General features: G+C 44.4%; 1 protein-coding gene across 2 annotated transcripts in view; it reads left to right on the top strand.

The window, feature by feature from the left end:
* Positions 1 to 5,760, top strand: part of igsf5b (immunoglobulin superfamily, member 5b) — a 12,828-nt gene extending 7,068 nt beyond the window's left edge. Inside the window, exons 4-10 of one of the 2 annotated variants that reach the window (XM_030381596.1) lie at positions 285 to 412; positions 687 to 852; positions 1,288 to 1,428; positions 3,197 to 3,221; positions 3,815 to 3,900; positions 4,227 to 4,279; positions 5,343 to 5,760. In XM_030381596.1, coding sequence (XP_030237456.1) covers positions 285 to 412; positions 687 to 852; positions 1,288 to 1,428; positions 3,197 to 3,221; positions 3,815 to 3,900; positions 4,227 to 4,279; positions 5,343 to 5,453 — 710 coding nt within the window. In that variant the 3' untranslated portion in view covers positions 5,454 to 5,760. Of the gene's footprint in view, positions 1 to 284; positions 413 to 686; positions 853 to 1,287; positions 1,429 to 3,196; positions 3,222 to 3,814; positions 3,901 to 4,226; positions 4,280 to 5,335 lie in introns of both variants that reach the window. The other variant, XM_030381595.1, reaches the window with a different exon arrangement.
* Positions 5,761 to 14,698: the final 8,938 nt, after the last annotated feature.

The following is a 14,698-nucleotide window of genomic DNA, read 5'->3' as shown; positions in this document are numbered from 1 at the left end:
GAAGTATCTCCCCACCATCCCCCAGGAGACCAGTCAGACACACCATCAATCAGTCAGGGGGAATGAAGTCTGTCTTCTGCGAGGGGGAAGAGGACTCAGAAGGGAAGATTGGGGCCCTTTCTTTTTTACACCTCGCCGCAGGGAAATACATTGCATTTCAAAGAAGGGTAATGTTGTCTGATGACGGCGTACTTCAGCGCTCGGAGCGGGTATCAAGTCGAAAAGAAAGAGAGGGAGGGGGGCGGGGGTTTCAATCCGTGACACGGCTTTCCTTTTTATTTCAGAAAAAGGTAGCGTTGGCATCTCCGGGGGCAACAGGACCGTTCTGCAGGGTCACAGGGTCAGGTTGGAGTGCGCCGCTGCAAACTGGTTCCCTGAACCCTGGGTTGGATGGCAGGTGAACGGCGTGGAGGTAAGAACGGTAGCCAATACTTTCACTCATCAACAATACACTGCAAATACATGTGATACATGAAAAGAACATTGCACATCCAGACGTGGGATTGCCTCATGGACAATGTTTTCAATGTCGAAAGTATATAACTTTGGAGGTTTATGACCTCTAGGGTTTATATTCACTGTGCGCCAGGATCCGTTGAAATTGCAAATGCTGTTATCAACATAAAGCTGCAAACCCAGAATAACAAAATCCTTAACTGCATGGTATCGGGATGGATCCCATGGAGGTGTCCCCGGGCGATTACAACGTCAGCCGCGTGGGGCCCTCTGGGGGCCTCGTCACTATGACAAGCAACCTGGGCCTGAGGGCCACTGAGAGCTCCCTGGTGGAATGCCTGGCCTCCGTGACGGCCCTCGCCCGACCGCTGAGCAGCCACGTCCATATAACCGTGGGTGAGGAGCTGCGCACACACACACGCACACACACAGCAATCACAGAAATAACTAAATGGTCACAGTCTAGTCTGAGTGTGAGCAAGCTATGCAGGACATGTGCAAATCCAGCAAGCAAAACGCTGCACTCTTGCTCCAAGTATGGATGGGTATCTAATGCATACAGGTTTTCCCCTCTTTTGGTCGATCCAAGTTTCTACAGTAATTTGCCAGCCATTCTTCAGCCGTTGGATCCTGAAAATAACCCAAATCTATTTTCTATATCATATTACATTCCTATTTGGACGTAAATCAACTTAACAGCAAGACGTGTGTCATGGATCCACCTGAATGCACGATTCCAATCGATAGACGATTCAAACCTGTGAATAAAGTTGCAGTGACTTCATCCGCGACAGCGAGTGACCCGTTGTGTGGTGTGTGGTGTGTGCTCAGTGGCCGAGGTGCTTCAGGGGCAGGACGACTGCACAGTCCTGCTGACGGCCACGGCTGTGCTCTCCTCGCTTCTCCTGTTCCTGCTGCTCTCAGTCTGCATCGTCTGCATTGTCCTCTGCTGCCGGCGAAGGAGACGCACAAGTAGGCACCTTTTCTTTCCTCTGGCTCTCTCTCTGGTTTTTATGACAAAGTGACAAAATATTACACCCCCTACCTCCCAACTCCCCAACCCCCCCATGCCTCATATACCCCCGCCCCTCTGACGGCAGGCCCGCACGGGAACAATGATTAAAGTATAATGAAGGAGCTCATCGATGGGTGCACACTGACTCGGCAATGCGCCGCCACTGTCCTTGAGCAAGGGCACGCAGGGGGGGGGGGGTCGTGGTTTTGCTTTATTTTTTACGTCTGTGTAAGACAGAACATTGGCTGTCAGCAGAAAAGGGTTTGAGTTTTGAGCGGCTTATTTGGAGTGGCTCAGTGGAGACTGCTAGTAGAGAGTGCGCTAGAGGGTTTGGTGGCTGCAAGGCTGACAGTTTGAGTCCTGTGTCCTAAAAAGTCTGAACATGAGAGGTTAAGAGGGGGCTCCTGGGGTCAGTGGGTCCTTTTGGGTAGGTGCAGCGGTATTGCATGTTGCTCAGATACCTCTACCCTCTGCCTGTCTTTAAAAAAGGTAGCTCGACCAATTCCCCCTTTCTCTTTCCCTCCCATGGCACAACAACACCGCAAATAATTAGCATTTTTTTTCACACATGGACCTGGACCAGTACTCAAAAAACACTGTCACCAGAACTGTAAACATGAATAAATCAGTGCCAACACCAAATATCATCCTACTTGGACCAGACTGAACTCTGGCAACTCGCTAAATCATGAATAGATTTAGCAAAGCGCTTAAAAGGGCTAAGCTTAATTGGAATCCGTTCAGAGTTAGCAACCATTACCAAGGTTTTTCACCAAGGTATGAGCAGTAACGCCCCTTAGACCCTGGGGATTTTAGGCTGTGCTGTGTGTACGCATCGTGTTCCAGTGTCTGTCGTGTAAGACGGTGCTGCGTTTTAAAGATTTTTACTGTTTTCTATTTTATTATTTTTTCGAGCAGTCTATGGAGTAGCATCTCCAAGGAGATCCTTCCGGGCCAATGTTGAAAAAAACCGCAGAGGCCTGTGTGCGAGTGATAACACAAAACGGCCCCCGAGTCACTCCATTAACAATTTCCCTGTAATCCCTGTAACTGATTCCGGACCCGTAGCAAATCGTGGTGGTGGTTTGAAGATGAGGGATTATGCCGAGATTCCCTACCTGTAACAGAGTGTGATATACATCCCCTAGCAGTGCCCTTGACTACATTGTGAGTCAGTCACAGGGCCATACTGTAACGTCTGGGAAGAAAGTTAAATCAATATCTTCTCAGCGGGTTCCACGTTTTAGAGAAAGAGGCTTACTTTCAAATCTCTACAGCTCTTCTCCGGATTATCAAACTTCACAAGGGGCATGCCTGCATGCTTTGCAATCATTGGTGACATAATGGGGGATTTAATGTTAGTCACCTAAATGACTTTGGACAGTAGTTGGTGGGGGTTAAAGGATGGGAAGGCAGAGACTATTCCCTGTGAGATAGACATGGTTTGTACCCTACCGAGGGCAAATGTAGTCTGCATTTTGGCGGAAGGCTTTGGGCCTCAGCAGCCATTACACAAAAATGTTGAAAGTCCTTAAATCTGTATCTTTCTATTATAAGAAAAGGCTCAAGGCTGTGTTATTAATGCAGAACCAAAATGTTAACAGTTTCTATAGATGCAGTGAAAAAGCATTGAGGCGTAGCTTAAGTAAGAGTGAATGTATTTACAGGCTACAGCTCTCTTTAGTTTTGGACTGTGAGTGATTTATGCCAATGCTATTCTTTCAGAGTCAAACACGAAGGGGACCATAAGGTAAACTATTTTCACTTTCGTAATTAGAACTGCGGACAGTGCAGAATGATGAATGCTTGATACTTATTTTGCTGGTGTAGCATAGCATTAATTAGTACTTCCTAAAAGTATCAGGCAGGCAATATTCCATTCCTAATGTGTGAATGTCAATTAATACATATGATGTATTTATGAGAAGGACTAGGCTTTGCCGTATCCCGTTATAAAATTTGATTTAGTGCAGGCTTTCAGAATAACTGACATTTTAGTATTTGAATTGAACTTTATTAAGATTTTAATTGTGGCTGCTGAGACTAGGGAGTGGATGCAAGCTACATCGTATTTGCCAGCTTTTTAATTTAAATGATTCCAAATTAGAAGCGCTAAATTATATTGGTTTGTTGGGTCTAATGAAATGCTATGAATAATGATGTTGTTTTAGTTGCTAGCAATAGTGATAAAAATAGCTTAAGTGTGAAAGCATATACCAAACAATATCATGTAGGTGGGGCGGAAAAAATGATCTATTCGCAGCTGCATATCCACTGAAGATGTCCCTGTGCAATATCAGAGATTCATGCTTTCCATTGGCCTATTGCCAATGGGTTCCACAGGTTTAACCAATCAGGGAGCGGCCTGAGCTCGGTTGCTGAGGCAGCAGGGAAGGTCAACCCGGGATATGCTGCCGAGGGCCTCCCAGGTGAGATGAACACACTAACTCCCTAATCAAGACAAAGCACTGGCTTCAGCTGTCACGGTGAACAATGTACATATAATGTGACATCATGCGCTCGCACCCGAGGGGACGTTAAGTAGCAGTCGGAGTGTGTTGAGCTAAAGCTTTGCTTTAACGCTTTGAAATGGGGGTAGATATAATTTGATAAAAACTTTTAAAAGAACATCTATTTATTGTGGTATTCGCCAATGTATATCAAACATGTTCCTGTTGGCCCTCATAGAGGGAGGAACTGGGGGCCCTTCGAGGTCAGTTAGGGTCAGGCTCAACTGTTTTTTCTCACTTTGCAGATGACTCTACAAAGGGAATCCACGGTCAGACAGACTCTGTCACCATCGGCATGGTAAGAAAGACCAAAAGAAGGAAAGAAGAGAAGTGAAAGCGAGGGGGGGGGGGGGGGGAGGCGGAGCTGGAACTAAATTATGCAGTCCGTCTGTCAGGCAGTCTCTCTCTGTGAGGCTTGAGTTCCTGAAACCCTCTTCCCTTTTCCTGCCCGTACTTTGACAAATCCCCCCAGTGTTATCATTGACGGATTGTTCTGAGCGAAGGCTACAAAGATTATGTTGTTTTGTGATGTTTCGGAATAATATTTAAGATTTAGTTCTGAATAAATGTGACTAGAAGGGACCCACGTTTTTTTAATTGATGAATAGATTGATTTGATTGATTGGTTGTAATGAATCTATCATTAATAATAATGTTGGGACATACAGTAGGTCAGACTAGGTCCGATTCTCAACAGGACCTTCCTCCATTGTGTTCCATTTATTTTAACGACTAAAGCACCAGGGATTCAGTGAAATGTGTCCATCTATCAATTCTACCCCACATTTGATCACATGATTGCCATATAGACCAGTGCAAACATGTCAATACCGCCGGCTGTGTCCTTGTGACAAACAACAAATGGGAGGGAGGTTGGACAGCTACAGTGTCCTGAATTAGGTTATGCTTTTTCCAATGACCTCGTGAATGGCTTTCTGTTAAGGTCAAGAGTTCAGCTATTGAGCAAGCCATAAAGTAAAAAATAAACAAGAACGTGGCTTCTTCTTCAGAGTTCAGCTCAGGAGAGGCTTCAAGACAAACCCAAAGGCAACAACAATACAATACCTTGTTTTGTTTTTAATGTTGCTATTTAGAGCAGCTGCACCTCCCTCCTGCGGCAGCCTTTTTATTGACAGTCTAGCAGACAGAATGTTCCAGAATGTTCTTCAAGCTCCACACTTGAGGCCTTTTGTTAGCAAATACTAGAGGATATTAAAACAAGTGGGCCTAGGGCAAAGGAAGCTAAACTTATCCACCATAGTATTTTGGCATGTGTGTAGATTACAGATCTATCTATGGATCCTGTGTTATAAGAACAGTTGGACAATAGGAATGAATGTGAACTATGTGTGAGGCTCCAGGTCCCGGATGTGGTGTCCTCCAGAGGTCGGTCTCTGCCCCAGGAAGGTGGAGCCCAGGTGGACCTGAGCGAGGCGGGCCCCAAGAACGTCCGCGTGGCGACCACAGTATAGTCTCTCTGGAAGAGGTTTCTGCCTCCTGTGCTCCATGTTGGGGTTATATCACTATATATTCTATTCCGCCATTTTTTATCGCTCGCTTGAGGGATCGTCTCAGAGCTGGGCTGCACTTATCTTTTTTTTTTATGTTAGTGTTTGTGTAACGTTAGGGCACAATCAAGTTCTGGATCACATTCGATATCTGTATATGTTTGGAATGTTGGTCCAGATGATACAAAGGTATTTGCTTCATTTCATTTGTGATTCTGTACCTTTACAGTCAACTTTATCAATGCCCATCAATAAATGTACTTAAAAGTGTTTTTCTAATATGTAACAATATTGATTCATATGAATATTATACTGTGTGTGTACCCTCATGTTACGTGTGTGTGTGCTCTTCCTGGAGGCACACACCCACACACACACACAAACAAACCAACACACACACACACACACACACACACATAAATGCATGCATTTACCTCCCGTGACATTGGCGTTGTACATGTCGAACTGTGTCACCAGGTGAAGGACATGCAAGCGCAACACATAACATAATCGACTGGAAGATAGAATCCACTTTCCTTTGTGTAAGAAGGGGGCATTACCATGACACATAGAGCTTCTCTGACCGTCAGCGTTAGAGGAGCTCCCACCAGAACCCAGTTATCAGCGAGCCCCACAGTCACAGTGGAAATACTGAATGTATCAGAGGGGTGACACCCCCAGGCCTCATTTTTCTGATCTAAATGTGTTACATCATGGAGAAAATGTGCCTCATGACTCGTGGAAACCGTGCTATTTCTTTCAGAGTCTGCCTCACAGATTAAATAAGGAGCGAATGGGGTCATGATGACTTAATCCAAGGGGGACAGTTTATTCTGTAAAGACAAAAATCAGACCAAAGATTACTGTCGCCAGCTCATCAACCCAAAGTACTGAATTCCATCATTCAGACCTAATCTTCTAGCAGGTACGCCCTAATCCAATCAGCTGGGCCACTGTCTCTCTCGCCTAGGATTGCTGTGAAGCAGCGATTCAAACTCCGTGAACTCCCCAATAATAAAAGAGGAAATGAACAAGGTTCTGTGGCTTCACAGTAAAGGCCACGATGTCAATCTAAAATTTACATTGCAGTGGAAATGAGACGTGGCTAGGCTCACAGTGAGCGACTTAATGGATTTGTAACTCAGCACCATTTGCATCTTATTGCCGTAAATAGCAAGAGGGTTTAGAAGTGTGTGTGTGTGTGTGTGTGTGTGTGTGTGTGTGTGTGTGTGTGTGTGTGTGTGTGTGTGTGTGTTTGCCTGTAGGAGACCTTGCAGGGAGGGGGGATTGATGAAGCATACACATAATACTCGTACAATTCCAATATAAATCTAGCTGTCTCACGAATCAAAACGTATTTTCCGGAAGGCATTTTTTTCACTCGGGCTCATGCTGAGTTACTTTCCACGTTGTGCAATGATGCCATCCTCGATGAATGCAAACTCTGTTGATGTGGCTGCTTGTGAGGAGCCCGTCCCTGGCTTGTGTGGTTGGTGTTTCTGTGGCGTTTCTGTTGCAGGCCTGGTCGGGCGGGGTCAATGAAATGACACTCACCTGATGCGGACGGACCTGGGGTAACTCAGAGCTGCCTCCCTGCCCTCTAGGCTTCTGTGGGATTATCCTTCTGGCTTTCGTTTTAACCCAGAGTCTGGTGGGTGTTATTTACCAGGAAGAAGTTGAGTTTACCCGCCCTGGGGTCAGAGCTTCACCCCAGAGCTGGGACCGCCATGGGGAACAGGGACAACACTTTGTGTTCAGTGTTGACCACTTTTAAACCATGACTCACTCACTTTATTTTAAATAATTTTAAGCTTTTCCTCTTGCAGGCTGGGAACTGTGGGTGGTGAGTTAGTGGTCAATTATAAAAGGACACACCACAATTAAACATGGGATTGATTTTTTATATTATTCATGTATTTTGGCTTTTGTCCCTCGGCGCGGTAAGGGCAAATATAATCATTGGTCTGTAAGTATCCTAGTGCCATAATTGATGTCATTAGATACAGCTGTGTTCGCCCCTGCTATACTTGTGTGATACAATTATTGTCTGAATTGTCATTTTCATGACATGATCTGCACTCAGCTAAAATCCCTTCACGTAACATTGATTACCCATACTACCTTTTGGGTGCTGTACATTTTGTAACAAGCTTAGTGGGGACTATCTACCTACTGTAGCTAATCTTACTGTAGTTGGGCAAATCAAAGAAAGCTTGATTCATTTGGACCTAATTTCAAAGACACACATGAAAAACCAAATTAACTCTTTCATAACGGGAGGTTCCAGACCCTATGATTTGTCCCATATCTCCTTACTGAGGAGAAGGTTGACAAGTCCTATTACTGCCTGCCTGCTCATTGTCTTACCGTCTCTTTGGGCAATGATAAGGGAATGTCATTCAGCTGGGGTGTAAAAATTATTCTGGACTTCACTGGTTAAGATCCTTCTAATTGGAAATTGGAATGAGCTCAAAATATATAATGAATGACAAAATTATAATGAATAATCTTTGAATAACAAACGTTTGTTCTGATTGGTAGAAGGGAATTGTGGTAATTGTAGTAATAAGAAAAGAGAGCAAACTGACCCCACAAACCAGTAGACTTCCATTGTGCCATGCTCATGTAGGGGAAGGTATATATTGTACAATATTAAAGTGTCGCCATAATGAATTATGTGTCGCCATAATGAATTGAGTTCATAAATGTCACTACAAAATTTGGCACCAACGTTTGAACTCAATGTGTCAAACATTATTCAAACAAAAATAATTGCTGACTAAAAACAAAAGAAAACATTATATGGCTGTGGGATGTTGCCATAGCAATACCCCACAGCCAGCAGTCACTGAAAAAATGTGTCATGTTCCTGTCATTGATTTGTATGTTTCAGTTAAATAGGTGGCACTGCTCTACTGCTTTCTAATAGCCCAAAGCTCATACCAGTCAATATACCCAGCTTTAGAAATTGCAAAATACACGATTAGCAAATGCACTTTGATAGAAAATATGCCCCACTATATCTCCATACATTGAAGCTGCATTGGGTTTAAGTGTGTTCATGCTCTTTGCCGCTGCTTCCCTGCACCGTTATTCATGAGATCTTAACCATGAACAGCCAATCATTCCCATGTCCTTGGTGTGAGCATGAAATTCGTCAGATTCACGGAAAATGAATCTGCTAGTGGTGGAAATGAAATGGGTTCAGCCACGTGATCAATGTACTCTTGTCAATAGAAATTGAACCATGACTTAAAATCAAGGCAATGTATGGCATAGCGTGAATGGCAGAATTCTTGTGTGCAGAAGAGGGAAAAGGCCCTTCCCTCAAAGTGTGAGAGCTCACTCATCTTCTTAGTGTGAACGCAGAGCCTCCTGATCTGTGGGCTGAGGCTGCAGTGAGCGATGCAGACATGTCCTGGGAGAGCAGGCAGATGATTTCAGAGTGAAAGCTGTGTCATTTGATAAAAAAAATGACAGAAAAACAAATTAAGCTGTACAAACATGTCGTGATAAAGTCAACAGCCTATTTCTTGGAGCAAAGACTTTCTCTTTACTTGCTTTGATTTAAAAAAAAAAAAGAAATGTAAGTACTGACTCAGCAGTTTTGGAGGTGAAAAGAAAGTGTGGCAAAAATCCCTATGAAAACTACAGCTTTTTGTACACCTTATGTTGCTAACCTGTCATCATGTCGCCTCAACACTTATTGCACTTGTAACAACTCATTGGGGAGGGAGATGCAATCAAAACAGGAATACTCCCCTCAGCCATCACCAATGAAATGATCTTTTTAAATAATCATGTATATGGTCATTTTCTTCTCATACAAAATAGTTTTGATTGACACTACCACATAATTGCCTTACACCCCCTATCTTATCCAATTCTCTTGATATATTTGTCTTGAAAGACCCGATGTCTCCCAAAAGCATTTGTAAAACTGGCTTAAACTGAAAGAAAAGCAGTGAAGCATGTGCATATCTAGGGACTGGCCTTAAGCATCCTCGAATGCAGACCAACAATTGAGCCTTGTGATTAAAATGTGAAGTGATGTGCCCTGTCCTTACTTGACCTTGGTTGAGTCAATCAAATGCTATTTGGTTCTGTTGTTGTCGTTTACTAAACCTTTCATCTTTTTTTATATTGTTTAAACCTGACACTGCAGTATAGCAGTTGTGAAGGAGGGCTACACAGAATATTTCTCAAAATTCTCCATTTCCTTCCTCCCTGCATGTGAACATTGCTCAGCATTGATTTTCTTGGTATTGTGTGCAAAGGTTGTCTCCAGGACTCCAGGCAGATGGTGAGTGGGCGAGCTGCCATCCAGAGGGACAGAGGTGAGCTTATTTCACACGCTCGGATTCCACTTGAAAGCCTTCCTTCATCTTTACCCCATCTCACCCCAGAACCCTACCAGTACCCTCCTCTGAAAAACATAGGTTGAAGAACAAGAGGAGCGCAGAAATGTGAAGACACACAGACCCAAATACAGGTCATTTTTAAAGATGCATGCATAGGTAGACACATAAACATTAATTTCATCATTCAATTGAAACCAGTGTCGCAATTAATATAACCTTATTTTTATGTGCCATCAAATCATTATTTTTGTTAACAATTGGTTTTGTGTTGTTTTTTTGTGTTGCCTTGCCACAGCAGTTTGACCGTATTGCCCGACCAGTCAATGCCATGATTTTTTGTAGTTATTTTCTTTACGAGCAGAGGTTTCAATTGCCAGGGAGTTGCAGGCAGGTACTGTATGTCTTTTTGAGCTGCCTTTACTGTGACAGCTGGAGATCAGTTATCGGGACAAGTGCTATCAGGGGACAGCGGCGGCAGAAGCACTGACGGGCTGAACCGCTTGAACTCGCACTGGCACGCGCACGACCCGCCGCGCTGGACCCGCTAGTGACAGATGGGCAGGGTGGGCTGGACCAGAGGAGATAAAGAGAGGAGCGGTCCCAAAAGAATCTGCAAACAGGGCAAGAAATTTGATCAGGCTTCCCTCAATAGGATCAACTTCATGAACCCCTGGATGGAAAAATAGACACTGCCAAACACACAATTCACACAATAAGCAAACATTATATATTTACTATCTATCTATCTATCTATCTATCTATCTATCTATCTATCTATCTATCTATCTATCTATCTATCTATCTATCTATCTATCTATCTATCTATCTATCTATCTATCTATCTATCTATCTATCTATCTATCTATCTATCCATCCATCCATCCATCCATCCATCCATCCATCCATCCATCCATCCATGCATCCATCCATCTATAGACTATCTCTCCCCCCCCCCCCCCCCCGCCCTCTCTCTCTCTCTCTCTCTCTCTCTCTCTCTCTCTCTCTCTCTCTCTCTCTCTCTCTCTCTCTCTCTCTCTCTCTCTCTCTCTCTCTCTCTCTCTCTCTCTCTCTCTCTCTCTCTCTCTCTCTCTCTCTCTCTCTCTCTCTCTCTCTCTCTCTCTCTATTTACAGTGTTTGTCTGACTGACTTTGTCTCCTATCCTCACAATGAGAGATATGACGATTTATTCTCTGGTGATAGTCCTCCTACCGCAATGCTTTTTAAATTGAATTAATAAGCTAACTAAGAGTGCCTTCATTATGTTAACAGGGTTTATGTTGAGGATTGTAGCTTAAATTGCCACTAATGGCCCTCGACACCTAATACAGTTGCAGACAGGCTTTTAATTTGGTAGGTGCCCAGTGCTGGGACGCTCTCAAGAACATTGGCTTCCTTCAATGAGAGGACATGCTAAGTTATTCATCAGCGGCCCCTTCGCCAGCCCCTGGGAGCCCAAAAGCAGCATAACGTGTTCAATTTGGCCTTAACATTACAAGAGGGTCCATTACATAGAAGTCGATCAGATCCATGGGCTAGTAGTCTGAAGAGGAAAAGCTTTAAAGTGTCAAATGTGTCTGTTGCGCTCGGATAAATATTTATAGATATTATGATGAAGTGGTCTCAGCGTTTGTATTCAATTAGCATATTATTAAGTTGAGTAATGGAAGAGATTTCAGTCCTGTATCCAGAGGTCAATGATCAAAGATAATTGCGTTGCCACCTTTGTGCTTACTCACTTGAAAAACTCTCCTCTCGATCTAAAGTGCCAGCCGAACGTGACAAACCTCCTTTGCATTATGGCAACGATGCAAAATGGAGGTAAATTCATTAGACCCTTGTTTAAAAAACACTGTGGCCGCCTGGCGGATGTAAACAAGGCTCCCCAGAAGCTAGGCGGTTGCTGAGATATTATCGGCGGTGTTGTTTTGAAGTCGATGCACCATGCTCTCTCCTGCCCTATCACTAAGCTACACCATGCCAGGCTGCTAATGAAACCAAGAAGAAGAGGAAGTGCTGAGAACTAACAAGCCACTGGAGACGTACCCCTGAACTCCAGGGAACCATTAGTGTGTTTTATTTATTTCTCCGGTCCTATATTAAACCAAAGGAGTCCACCACATCCCTCCGAGCCCTCAAGAGAACCTGCATGGTGGTGAAGCCGGGCCGAATCCCCTGTCAGACCGCGAGCGTCACCGCTGTTTCATTAAGTGCGCTTCACAATGTTCCATGCAGGGCGGAAGGGAGATACCTGCCATCGCCTCGGGGGATCCCCTGGAAAGTAAAGAGCTTTGTTTGTTTACCTCTGCCTAAAGTACTCAGGGACCGTGAGTCATGGCTGTTGCACCGGGGGAGAACAGGCGGTCGCACGTGTACGCGTTAACCCTACCCCGTAGCACAGTGCTCTTAAGACCACCAAAGACGGAGCCTTAAGGCTGAGTTAAGGTTCCACGTCGTCGACACAACGCAATGACCTTGCAGACGCTTCGGCGCAGTCGTGAACCTGTTTTGGTTCTGCGTCGGGATTAAGTGAGTAGACCAATCACAGCCCTTGCTGCTGTGTCGCCTCGAAAGAAGGTTACCATTTTTGGGAGGCGCATGTCAGGCCCTTGCGGTGGATGCAAGGAGGGTCCGCAAGGACGTATTGGGTCCGTATACCCCCTAACGTTGCGTCAACGTGGAACCATAATTAAGCCTTTAGAATTCAATCTTTGAGGTTTCCTTCTTGCATCTTACGGTCATTCACAAGATAGCGGCTAGGACTCAGGCGTCTTACTCAAGGACGCCTACAGGTGCACTGAGAAATAAGGACTCAGTACCTTTTTGGCTGGGATTCAAAATGCCCAAGCCACTACACTATTCACCCCGGCTTGTGACATCAACGAGAGTGGACGTCCCTAAAAGACGACAAAAAGGGGTTAGTAAGGCACGGCCTGCCTCTTGGCGGGCTGTACCGGCGTCAGTACGAGCTCGCGGTGATACCGACTACTTGTGCAGTGTAACCGAAACCTACAGGGAACCCTAAGTAAGCCCCAGGGAGGGTTAGGGTTGGACTTAGAAAAAAAACAAAACGCTCAGAGAGGCTCACGTAATGGGCCCTCTCATATCGCGCGTGTCGTTGTCAGGCCCGCTGGAGAGCGCTTAATTTATTTAATAGCCTGCCACTTCGGCGCCAGACGCTCGGTGCATGAAAACAGACGGCAGCAATGATGAACACATAGCAGGGGAGAGAGAGGGAGTGAACAGAGGACACGTTCTGACCATGGCTTGAGGCAAGATGGGATTTAGTAAATATGTGACGGCCATCTGGTGACAAATAACATGGGGAAACTCCTTGCGTTCTCCTCTTTTCTTCTTTCAAGTGTGCATGTGGTTGCCGTCTTACGAGTCGTGTTTGGGGATGGCCATGGAATGTCTCCCATCCCAAATCTCTCCCGGGGTACTTGTATTAGTTGAGCGTCTCTTCATGCAGTGCGAGTTGTCAGTCAGAGGACAATGCAATCGTTGTCGCTTGATCTACATTCAAAAGTAAGTTTGCTTCTTCTGGATGGAGACCCTCACTGGGACAAGTCACTCTGTCTCCTGTCAATGAGAAGATAAACAGAGAATGTAGAAAATGAATGCAACAATGCTCAATATTTGCCTTATCCCTGTAGGGAGGGAAACAGAGGCATACACACACAAGTAATTTACCCCCACACATAATTGAAACCATTCATGAGCCTGGCGTTTGAATAAGAAAGAAAACGGCAGCGCCTTTCAGAATATTAAGAGGAACATCAAAATGCATGTATGCAGGTGAGACCTTGGGCTGGAGGTTTTTGACTTTTGGTGTGATTTTTTCCTTGACAGTTTGATTGCATATGGTTGGGGATACCATCAAACTCATTTCAATTTGCCCCAATGGGACTGGGACTGTGATAAGGTGTTAAATAATTAATATTGACTTAACTTTATATAGCCAGATGTGCCTATTACCCTAGATTACTCATCTGTTGATATAACGAATATGAATTGCCACTAGGCTGGTTGTCCTTGCAGAATCCCCCCCCATGGACCACCAACTTTCTATAGTCGTCTTCTTGGCACTATTCAATATTTAAATGTAGAGAACAAGGTCACATACTCTAAATTTAAAGGAAACCACACAGACATTAACAGAAGAATATACTGGAATTTCAACATTGTGTTTGGAACTTGAGAAACAACAGTATTCTGTTCCCTTTTCTGTCTGTCTACATTCTTTATTTATAATGTTTAAACTGCTCAACAGTGAGTGTTTGGCAGCTACCAGTACCTCGGGCTTAGCAAAGCTTTTCCTTTGTAAAATGCAATGTTGTTATAATTAGCTTGTTTGTTTCTGTAAAGTTTGAGTGCCGTTTTCTTGTGGGGCCTGGCTAACTTTAGCTACCCCAGGCAATGCAGTCATGTGGTCAGTAGGGCTATGCTAACATAAGCACAGCATGCGTTTTCCTAAATGCTCCACCGCTGCTGCCCCCTGTATGCTTTGGATAGGTTTAGAAATGTCAAACTCTTTATCTTTTCCCAGGGACATTTAAGCCAGACTCCTTTGTGGTTGTGTCAAGAATCACAATGTGTTACAAAGTCTGCCAGTAGTGACCCCCCCCCCACCAGACTAATAATAAACCACGACGGGGGTATCCTGTTATTGGAAAATAATGTACCACGGGGTTCTTGTTGTACGGCAGAGGAGAAGCCTCCACCGTATCAGTTACGAACAGTGTTGAGATATTACTTACCTGCATCCATAACATTAGTGGAATTTTATCGATTTAATCAGCCGACAATAGTTATATTTGACCATTGTTTTGAATGTTGGATGTGTAGCTG

Source organism: Gadus morhua, chromosome 16 (genome assembly GCF_902167405.1).
Source record: "Gadus morhua chromosome 16, gadMor3.0, whole genome shotgun sequence".
In the NCBI taxonomy this organism is placed as follows: Eukaryota; Metazoa; Chordata; class Actinopteri; order Gadiformes; family Gadidae; genus Gadus; species Gadus morhua.
This window is presented reverse-complemented; position numbering and strand designations above follow the sequence as displayed.